The sequence below is a fragment of the Nannospalax galili genome, unplaced genomic scaffold (assembly GCF_000622305.1).
Source record: "Nannospalax galili isolate Female #2095 unplaced genomic scaffold, S.galili_v1.0 scaffold1525, whole genome shotgun sequence".
NCBI classification, from domain to species: domain Eukaryota; kingdom Metazoa; phylum Chordata; class Mammalia; order Rodentia; family Spalacidae; genus Nannospalax; species Nannospalax galili.
Window position 1 is genome coordinate 249,865 of NW_008352543.1, and position 12,104 is coordinate 261,968.

General features: G+C 36.8%; 1 protein-coding gene across 1 annotated transcript; it reads right to left on the reverse strand.

Moving 5' to 3' along the window:
- Window positions 1–1,079: 1,079 nt before the first annotated feature.
- LOC103747230 (olfactory receptor 502-like) lies at window positions 1,080–2,024 on the reverse strand. Its single transcript, XM_008849574.1, has one exon. It carries the CDS (start codon window positions 2,022–2,024, stop codon window positions 1,080–1,082), a length of 945 nt encoding a protein of 314 aa, XP_008847796.1.
- Between the last annotated feature and the right edge of the window lie 10,080 nt (window positions 2,025–12,104).

Sequence of the window (12,104 nt, forward strand, 5' to 3'; positions counted from 1 at the left end):
CATAGCATCACCGTGGAATTTATAAGCTTCATTCTCTTCTGGGAAACTGTTTTTTTTTGTTTGTTTGTTTGTTTGCTTCCCTTGGCCTTAGCTCAGGAATATTCTCATTCTTTTAGAGGAACTAATTTCCCTTTGGGACTGACAGAGCAATCCACAGATTAATCAGAAATAGACTCCATGTTATTCTCTCTAGATGCAATAATTTAGACCAGGAGCAGAGGCCAGTAGCACATATTACAAGTCCGTGGGCCTAACAGGTGCATCTCTCAAGGATAAGCTTTCTATAAAAAGAATGTTTGCAGCAGTTTTACTCTCTTGTTACTTCTAATCATTTCCCTATAATGTACTGTGATAACTGAATTTATCCAGCTTAGCTATGAAAAAGCTGGTATTGGAACAGCTGGTCATGTTCTGCTTTATGTTACTGTTAATTTCTTTAACAATTTGCTGAGATAACTTATGAAGAAAATACAATATTCTTGACACACTGTTTTGGAGACTTCATTACTTGAGGAGTTATGTTGGTTGTTGTCTTTGGTGGGACATAGTGGCAGGGTCAGATTGTGGAATAAAACCACTTACATCATGATCAATATGGAAAAGAAGATGAATATGCTGAGTCCCCCCCATCTCCTTTAATGTCACACTGCCAATTAACTAGAGATCCCCATTAGGCTCAACCTGTCAAATTTACCAGCATTTCCTAAGAGCACCACAAGGAACAAGACTTTTACAAACCTACAAACCATAGGAAACTTTGGGGCCTATAAGATATAATATACAAGATTAATTGTGGAAATGGGGAAAAACATGAATACAACTTCAAAAGCACTTTGACAGTTTATATTTAATATAATTTCATGATGCTTTCATTGAAATCTTAATTTGACTCTATTAAAAGTACCTTAAAATGAACCTTGTATTCATTATATGCTCTGAAATTTGAACCCTTATGTTTACTGACATCATTCTTATTCATTAATAATATACCCCAAATTTAATTCAACCAAAGATACATTCTTTTAAATATTATGTCTATGACAATAACTATATCAGTCCCTACAATATAATGCAGGTATTTAAGAAAACATGTTCTTTCCAAGCTGTCTCTTCAGAGCACCTATAATCTCTTTATTCCTCAGACTGTAGATGAGGGGGTTCAACATGGGGATCACAATCAGATAGAACACAGACACCACCTTGTTCTGGTCAGTGGAGTAGCTGGATTTGGGCATTACATAAATGAATGTGGTGGTGCCATAGAACAGAGTGACTGCAGTGAGGTGGGAGGTGCAGGTGGAGAAGGTCTTTTGGCGGCCCTCAGTGGAGCGCATTTTCAGGATCGTGATAAGGATGTAGATGTAAGAGATGGCTATGACAAACATTGTGAACAGAATGACCGAGCCAGCAGTAAATGTGGCAAAAAATATGGCAAAGCTGTCATCAGAACAGGACAGTTTTACTAATGGAGCAAAGTCACAGAAAAAATGATTGATTTTATTTGGTCCACAGAAGTCAAAAGAAAAGAAGGAAAGGGTATAGGAAGAAGCATTCAGAAAACCACCGAAATAAGACCCTACAAGTAGCTGCTCACACAATTCTGTGGACATTTTGCTTGAATAAAGCAATGGGTTGCAGATTGCCACAAAGCGATCATAAGCCATAACAGCCAGGAGGAAGCACTCAACTGTCCCGAAGAAAACAGCTGAACCAAGCTGGATGCCACACCCAGTGTAGGAGATGTCATTCCTCTCTACCAGGAAGTTAACAAGCATTTTGGGTGTGACAGAAGATGAATAACCTATGTCAGTAGAAGCCAGATGGCTCAGAAAAACGTACATGGGGTAATGGAGCTGAGGAGAGGCTCTTATTAGAAGAATTGTGCTGAGGTTTCCAGACAGGGTCACCACGTAGATACACAGGATGACGATGAAGAGGATGACTTGAAGGACTAGGTTGTTTGTTAAGCCAAGTAAAAGGAACTCTGTCACTGCAGTGTGGTTCCCATCCCCAAGGAAGGCCATGGGATAGTGTGACTGCTGTCAGAACAAAGCTATGATGAAAATATAACATGGTATATTTTATAAATGAGTGGTTTCACTTACATTAATACATCTAAAATATCATTATATGTAATGGTATTCAAGTACCAGTGGATATTTACTTGTAAAGAGGAGTCTATCTGTAATTTGAAAATTGAGTTTAGCAGAAACACCTGAAATAAAATATCCCTTTTTCTGATATACTTTTTTCCTTATATATTTTGTTTCCTGAAGTGCACCTTAAGTAGCTTTAAAGCCACATAATAAAAGTAGAAGACAACCTTGTGCCCTCTTTTGACCTCCGTGGGTATTGCATGACATGGTTGCACTTATATACATGCAGGCCATACACTCTTACACATAAAAAAATAAAAAATATTTTTAAAATAGAAGGCATATGAAAATAAAATTAAATGCTTAGTATATTAGGAAAATACATATTTACATGTTTTTTATTAAATTCTTACATAATAGCTAACATTTATGTTTTTAAGTGATAAACATACAACTAAGAATTATATAGATACACAAATATGTAATTTGTAAGAAATATATTTTTAAGAATTTATAACATCTAAAATATTTTAATTTAAATTTTTATTGATGATTTTGAAACAGATTATTAAATTGTTATATAGCAAGTGGTAAAGTCTTAGAATATGGACTCCAAGATGCCTAATTGTCCATTGCTCTAACAATGATGTAATAATAAAGTTAAATAAGAACCCTCAGAGTTTGAAACAAACAATGAGTCAAAAACTGGTTTTTAAAGTTGTCTGAGATCTGAAGTGGAAAATAGTGACCTAGGTTGTTACATCTTTTATTATGTATGTCCATTCTATATGACATATTCCTTTATAAAATTGTTGTTGATACAATAACCAGACAAGGATTTTCAATAAAAGTTTTCAATGAGTTTATACACTGTAAAATTTTTTTCTATTTTGGTGTTTGAAACTGAAAGTATTGTTAACCAAAGACTTTGAATATCAATGTAAACACTTTAAAAACTCATTAATGATGCCAAGCATATAATGAATGTATTGACTCAAAAGACTTAAAACAATACCTTCTGTAAAAGTAATTTCTAATTGGGCTTTTGCAGCATGAAATAAGGTATTTTCAGTATAACACACAGCTTCATATAGTATGCAGAGGTTTTTTGTTTTTCTTCTAAAGTATTCTTATGCTTAAACAAAGTAAGGCTTCCTGCAATTTTTTAATGTCACACTTTTAAATCCGCTGTTTAAATACTTATATATGAACAAATGCCAAAAGCAACTCAAAGTCAGCATTTTTGCAGAATATCAAGTGCAGATAATGCTGAAAGAACATATGAGCTTCTCTCCTGAATATAGGTAAACAGAAATCCTAGCAATTTGGATTCTATCTGTTTCCTCACATGAAATCTATGGCAGAAACAAAGCAAGTCAGCCAAAATGGCTCATTAGCTGACCGCTTGATGAGATCTACCTTTTTCAGCACTATGACTGTAAGAACATATAAGTGAGGAAAGTTTTCACAAACTATAAATTAAAAATAGTAAGTCAGATTCATTAACGAAGTCAAATTCTTACCTTCTGAAATGAAAAATCACTCATCCTTCAGTAAAAATAATCAAATTCATTGTGGTTCTATACCTATCTTTTATATTTTGCTCTCCTTTGGGGATAAATCTCTGAAGATGCTAAAGGTTTAAGAGTGAATTCAAAAGCACCATGGAGCATCATTATCTTCTTTAGTGGGTACTGAGCAATTCAATTCACAGGCTGAAACAACTAATTTTCCATGACCCTGTCAATTCTCACGTGGTCAATTTAGTCTTTTGTTCAATATAGGTGTTGATGCATAGTTCATAATATGACTAATTTCTTATGGACAAATAGTTCCAAGTTTATATGATAATTATGATTAAGGAATAATGCTAAATTTAAATATGAACGCTAACCTTAGCTTCAATACTCAGTGAAGACATGTATTTATTGATAAATCTTCTGGTGCCATCTGGAACATAATGCCATTAAATGCCATCAGGGAACATGAAGTGAAACAGCATAAAGTTGAACGTTACGTAACAAAAAACTTTGAAATGTGTTATTACAATGTCAAGAATATCTTGAAAGTTGTATTTTAAAAGTACAATTTAAAAAGTTGGTTTGATGTCTTGCAGATTACAAATACAATTGCTCAGTTCTTGAGTAGTAACCCTGGTTGTAGGAACATCATAGTAGGATAACGGACTCTTCAACACAAAGACTCAATCTAAATATATTTATTTTACCAAACAAAATTTATGATCCCTGGTTGCCCCAACTTTGAGGACATTAATTTACAACCACTACAATAATTAGAACCAATATTACTTAAGACCTCTTCCTTTTATGCCACAACTATGCGAAATATTTTACACATATTTATTCCTCATATCAATTTTTGAAAATAGGAGCTTTTACTGTTCTCAGTTTTCAGATGACAAAACTGAAACTGAAGAGTTCAAATTAGTGGTGTGGAGCAGTTGTGACCCCCACAATCAGTGTCTACCCCAGGGTCATGTGCTATTCTCCACACTAATGGTCTGCTCCTTCAGTTTCAGTGACCCCAGGAATCACTTCACAGCCTGCTAAATCCACATGCCAGCATCTCCAAGAATTTCAAACAGTTAAGACCCCTGAAAGGAACCCCAAATAATGGAAGCTAGAATTCAGGGCATGCTCATTATTCCCTTAATTTGCAGATGGAACATTCTAGAATTCACTCTCTGAGTTTCTCACATATCCCAGTAGAATTGCTGTTGCTCTAGGAATGATCTGGATTACACAACCAGAAAGATGGACTTTAGGGAGAGGATGGGAATGCCTTTCTTGTAAGAATGTTTAAAGGGAATTTAAAAAGTAAACATTTGTTTTGAAATAAAAATACATCCCTTCTAGTTTAAAATTAATAAACATTTCTAAGCAAAAACTAAACATCTGCCTTGTCATCTCTTTATATAAACAGATGTGAGGCACAGAACAGTAATAACATAAAAGTATAGTGAGGAAAGAGAACACAGGATAGAAAGAGGACAGAACACAGGGTAGAGAGAAGACAGAACACAGGAAAGAGAGAGGACAGAACATAGGGCAGATGGAGGACAGAACACAGGACAGAGAGAGGACAGAACACAGGGTAGAGAGAGAACAGAACACTGGGTAGAGTGAGGACAGAGAAAACAGAGCCCTGGGATCCTTATTTTTTGTGTAACCTACTACATAACTCATGGTAGCAGTGTTTAAAATTTTTGAACAAATGATGAGAACATTTACCATTTAAAATTCATGCAAATATTTATGCATAAAATATCAATAAAAATACTAGAATAATATTAAAAATTTCAGATGCAGATTAAATTAATTCGAGCTAGGTTTTTCAAAAAAAGTGTGGTGTGAAGGCCTTTTCTTAGTTGGAGTTTCCATGATATTTCATGTGTGACAAAGTTGAGAAAGGTTCAGAACACAGAATGCAAACATCTTTCAGTTTGATCATTTTACATTTACAAAACCTGCAATGAGGGGCTGGAGAAATGTATCAGCAGATAAGAACTCTCACTGTTCTTGCAGAAGACCTGGGTTCTATTTCCAGCACCCACATGGCAGCTAACAACTGTCTGTAACTCCAGGATCAGCAGATAAGAACTCTCACTGTTCTTGCAGAAGACCTGGGTTTGATTTCCAGCACCCACATGGCAGCTAACAACTGTCCGTAACTCCAGTTCCAGGAGATCTGACAGTCTTTTCTGTCCTCCGCAGGCATTGCAAGACACAGATGCACTTATCGACATGCAGGCAATACATGCATACACATAAAATAAAAATAATAAAATACTTTTAAATATCTTTATTTAGTAAGATATGATAGAAAATTAATATCAAATCAATTTTAGTTTTATAGACTGGTAATTGTTAGCACAGAAACAGCACTAAATTCTGTATTAAAATAAATTCTCTTTCCTAAATATTTTAAAGGTAAGTTAAACAAGAATTGAATAAATAGAAAGAGATATACCCTGTTCAACGACTAGAAAATCTATTATCACTGACATGTCAATTATCCTAAAATTTACCTAGCCCTTCATTGCACTGTGGATTTAAATTCTCCATGGACTCTTTGTAAATTAATAAGGTCATGTATGAATTAATCAGAATTAGTAATAAGATATTTATAAAACAACAAAATTAGAGAATTTTTCCTTAAATGACTTTAAAACTTACCAAAGAGGTAACTTCATCAGGGCAGAACTATATTGGTAAAAGGAAAGTTTACCTAGCCCTTCATTGCACTGTGGATTTAAATTCTCCATGGACTCTTTGTAAATTAATAAGGTCATGTATGAATTAATCAGAATTAGTAATAAGATATTTATAAAACAACAAAATTAGAGAATTTTTCCTTAAATGACTTTAAAACTTACCAAAGAGGTAACTTCATCAGGGCAGAACTATATTGGTAAAAGGAAAGAAATGGACCAGGATTGACAGTTTAAAAATAAATGCACAAATGTATTAGAAATATCCACACATATACTAGCCTGTTGACTTAGGTGGGAAAAGAGTTTCTGGGGTGTATCATTGTGGTCGTCAGCTGTGGCTCCTCTCCTCCGGCTATGGCCGCTCTCCTGCTCTCTTAGTTCCTCCAATCAGTCGTTCAGTCCAGACCCCAGGGCTGGTGAGGAGACTGTGTCAGCGGAGCCGCATTCAGACATAGGAGACCAGATTCAGTGACACAGATCTGGTTTACTGCAGGAAGGCGCAAGCTTATATAGGGGTAGTGGTCCAATCACAGCACAGCAAGTAGGACACCTTATTAGCATAACAGGTTTAGCATCCTATCACAGTACAGCAAGTAGGATACCTTATTAGCATCATCCTATTAGCATAACAGACTTAACATCCTATCACAGAATAGAAGGTAGGATGCCTCATTAGCATACTGGGTTTCAGATTACAGAGCCTGGATTCCTGGAAACCAAAAGGTGGAAGACTAAAAGAGGGTGATTCCAGAAATCAGTCTTGGGTTCCACATGCACACTGACCAACATGCAAGTATATCCGTACACTTAACACATCCATACACACACACACACACACACACACACACACACACACACACACACACACACACACACACACACACACACACACACACACACACACACACACACACACACACACACACACACACACACACACACACACACACACACACACACACACACACACACACACACACACACACACACACACACACACACACACACACACACACACACACACACACACACACACACACACACACACACACACACACACACACACACACACACAGTACACTTAACACATCCATACACACACACACACACACACACACACACACACACACACACATTCATATCCATAAATGGAAAAAATGTGAAAGCTTACAAGATTTAGAGCTAAATGTATGAGACTTTGTATTATTAGGACAAGAAAGAGTTTTTTTAGATAGGGCTCAAATTCTGTACAATAAATAAAGAAAATAAGAATTACAGTTATGAGGGCTACAGAGATGACTCAGTGATTAAGATCAACAGTTGCTTTTGCAGGGGACCAGGGTTCAGGTCCAATCACCCACATGGCAGCTAACAACTTTGTCACACCAGTTCCAGGGGATCAGGTTTCCTCTTCTGTCTTGTATGGGCATTGCATGCACATAGTGCACCTGCATACATGCAGGCAAAAACTGACACATATAAAATAAAAATAAAGGAAATAAGAAAAGAATGACAATTTGGGTTTTATCAAAATTTATAACATTTTTACTTCAAATAAGAAAAAAATCAAAACACTGAAGAGGAAGTATTTGAAATTCATATGCTAGGGAAAAGAAATTAAACCCAACCTCTCTATGACCTGTAAAGATAAATCCAAGTAACAAAAGACAATCTTAGAAAACTGTGAACAGCTTTGAAATCATAAAAGTATTCACAGAACTCAAAGTCACTGAGAAACATAGTCTATGTAGCAAAAATTAGGAAATGTCCCTATGCTGAAGCCTCAGGCCCTTGTTATGTGGAGGGAAAACAAAACCCACATATAGGAGGTAAGCCTGGCAACACTTCTGAGAAAAGACTGGAAGTCCCAGCCACAAGGCCACAATTCTCCCAGGTCTTAAATCCAGTGGTGGTGGGTCTGGTTAGTGCAACAGTGATTCCTCCTGCATGGTAAGCCATGTTTGGAAAAGAAATCTTCATGAATCCACAAATCTCACAGAGTGATAGCAAGATGCCATCTTCAGATAATTCTACTATTCATGACTGAGCTGCTCCAGAGACCCGAAAGCAAGGACCAAACAGTCAGGGGGCCTGAGAATACTCCTCATAGCGTCTGGGTGGGGAATACCCAGAAGAGGCACTCATGGTCTGGAGAGATGGCTCAGCTGTTAAGAGTAGTGGTTGCTCTTTCACAGGAATTGTATTCTGTTTCCAGCACCCACATAGCAGCTAGCAACCATCCACAATGCCACTTCCAGGAGATGTGATGCCTTTCCTGGCTTCTGCTGGTTTTCACTCATACAATGTCCTTAAATGTACAAGAACAAAACACTCACACATATAAAATGAAAATAAACTTTTTAAAAATAAAAAATATATTTAAAGAGCCAGTCATGCTGAAGCAACTATGGGCACATGAGAATTTCAGGCAACAGAAACATTCTGTGAAAGGGTCAGTGATTTCTGGTCACACTGTATGTTGAGAGGGAAGCACCACTATAGGTAAGTTACAATAAAACTAATACTCTCGGGCCCTTGGTCCACAGTTCACCCTCCTTAACTGCCACCCTGCAAACTATATTGGTGATGGTGAGAAAGGAGTTTCGAGAACACAGAACAGGAGTCCATGAGCCATATAACACAATTCGGGGTCCTTCTGTTTCGCTTGTGATCTAGGAGAAATCCTGAGAACTGCGTTTATTCACAGCTCTGCTCTACAAAAGCATAGGATTCAAGGTCTTTCAGCATCTGTATTGCTTGTAGACTGGTTACAGTTAATATAGTGTCCTTTCAAAGGCTAAATTTGAGCTTTGATAAACTTTTTTCCCCACATCCTTAAAAATGGACATGCTGATTTCCAGTATTGCTTCATAACAAAAATAAGTCTTGTTATTGCACTTATTTGAGAGGTTTGGGGTATTTCTAGTATATGGAAGTGGAGCTGAGGAAACCACCGACCAGGCAACTCCATGGATGTGTGTGTGTGGGGTCAGTTTATTTGAGAGGAAACAGAGGGCTAGGCTGCCTCTCCAGGAGCAGGGAAACATCTGGAAGAAACATCAGTGAAGAGGAGGAGACATCTTTTATAGGTAGTTAGGTGGTTGGGTAACTTTTCATGATATAGGTTGGGCAGTTTAGCTCAGAATTGGTTAGTCCTTCAACAAGCAGAGGGACTTGCCTGGGGCTAAGTTTGAACCTGCCATTTTAGAATATTCAGAGCTGTGTAGCCATTTTAGGTGCCTCCCAGGAACCTAAAATTCCAGCCTTTTGTTGATGATAAGGGGCGACTGTGGTCTTTCATTAGCTACTTCCTTCAGGACAGGGATATTGGCAAAGAGGGGATGTCTTAAAAGGCTGGAATATCTGTCTGGAGTGCAGTATTAGATGGGCAGGTGGTGGTAGGAGACCTGAGGGAATTCAGACAAGAGCACCTGGTTCACTGACCATTGGGACAGCTCATTGATTCTGTCCTGAAAAAAAATTTTAAAGGCATGGAATAATCATTATTATGAGAAGGATGGATATCAGTGGTCTGAGGAGGGGAAGGAAAAGTAAAAGCAAGAGCAATCAGGCACAAATTCTAGGCAGGAAACCAGGAGAAGTCAGAACAGTCTGAATTTTCAAATCAGTTTCTTGATGAGGGCTTCCAAAAGCATCCATCTCTTGGGTTTTTCTCATTTTTCTTTTGGCTGCCATGGCTGGACTCAAGATTTGCTTTTCAGGTACTTTGATAATTGTTTGTATGACTAAATTCACAGTATGATTTTCCTTCCAAATGACCTCTAGACAGGGAGAAATAAGAAATTTAGCCATCATTTAATTTTTAGATAAGAATAGTGGGCTTTTTTTCCCCTGTTGACTGCAGGTAGCTGCTGTAGAGTTGATTAGGCCAGGATTTGAAGTCTTACACCTGAGCAGCATTTTCTTATTAAGAACAAATCATTAGTGATAAATTGTCTAACATCATATATAAACTTAAACCTAATGTCAGGATGTTCAGTCCTTTGGACTCTTAAAGAAATATATCAATCATTTTACTCTGGTAATACTTTCCTGTTGGGTGTTTAAGACCATGCAGTTAGCCCAAATAAACCAACTGATTTTTATTCATATTGTCAGCTGAGGATCTGTTCCTCAAGAGTCACATGGGATTGGAAGGAGCCCTAACTCCTTAGCCCTTTCTTTGACCAGTTACATCTATATGGGGATAAATCAAAGGTCCTTCTCAGCCATGGCTGGCTTCACTTAGAAGCACTGAGGAATTTTTCTCTCTGTGCTGACCCTCCTCTTTGCAGACTAGACACTGGTTTGAGTGCACCTGGTGAGGGTCTCCACGGCCTCCCTCAACAAGTGGACAGGTGACTTACCACAGTTAAAGGACATTTGGAGAGATGGTCCACAGTCCCCTGGAACTTAGAAGACCTTGGAGGGCAAGGAACAAAAACTTATCACTTTAAGATCATCTGACCAGATTGGTATAGGCCTCAAAGTATGGCTATTAAACACCCAAGAAGATTAGTTACCCTAGTCTGATACTTTACTATGTAGTATGTAGAAGATAATTTTTTGGCAAAAAAACAACCATCCTAAGATAAACCTTGACTAGACATATATTTTCTTCCTTAAACTATTTCTCTGAATTATGACCTTAGGAATTTTAAGAGTATCCGTAGATAATTTCTGTGTTATCCTTTATGCATCCTAATAAACCTATACATACCTTTATTATTTGCATAGACTTTCTCAATTTTTTTGTATTCTGGAACTATCCAGCTATCATAATCTTCATACATCAATCATTCTTAATAAAATTTCTCTAATTGCATGCACTTTTAATATCTTTTTTCACATTCTCACTTTTTTAATGCTATGATAAATAATAACATTAACAAGTAGACTTTCCTTTTCTCATCTGTTGTGAGAATTCTCTTCCTGGGGATACTAAGCAATACATATCCTCTTTCTAAGGTTCTAGTGTCAAAGCAATGTTTGATTACATTAAAGTTAACTCTAGGGAACCAATGAATTTACTGAGTTTACTTACAGATATGCATGAGAGTTTACTGAGGTATATGGGTGCCCTGAGATTACTTGTATTGGAAAACCTTTATTCAGCATGGATGTTGACTTTTCTATAACCTCATGGATCAAGCCTTCCCCAAATTATATACTATATTTCTTCCCAAATTAGGAAACCATTTGCAATTAGGGAAGAATTACACACAGCTGGGAAGAATGGCTGGCTATTGAGGTAAGAGTCCAATGGCCCTGTTTACACGTACTTTAATGAAGGAACACAACCATTAACAAGCACAATTGTGACAATCTTTAGCAAGTAGACAGCTGAAGTCATGAATATGGCAGTTATTTGGGTCGGAAGAGTGCTTGCTGTACAGCATCATCTTATTCAAAGAACATGGAATCCAAATTATACACATAAGACAATATAATGAGTTAATATGCCCATGTACACACTGTGCTTTATAAGTTCCCAGATAAACCTCATAAAAAACACAAAACCATTAATAATCTTTCCTACTTTACATAGTTCAGAGAATTGTCTACCAAAATGTTGATTTAGGTTTCAAAAGAATATAAACACTGGGTAGAGAAAAGCAATTGGTACATAGCAAAATATTATCAAATTGAAGTTTACAACATCCATCATAATCAGTTAAAGAAAACTGTGCTATAACCCTGCTGAGACCTTCAATAAATTTTCTTAACAACATATACAAACACATTTACCACTTTTTGTGAGAATTTACCAAGCA

What these genes read in the sequence shown, in the direction of transcription:
- LOC103747230 (XM_008849574.1), bottom strand. Translation starts at nt 2,024, where the DNA reads ATGGCCTTCCTTGGGGATGGGAACCACACTGCAGTGACAGAGTTCCTT.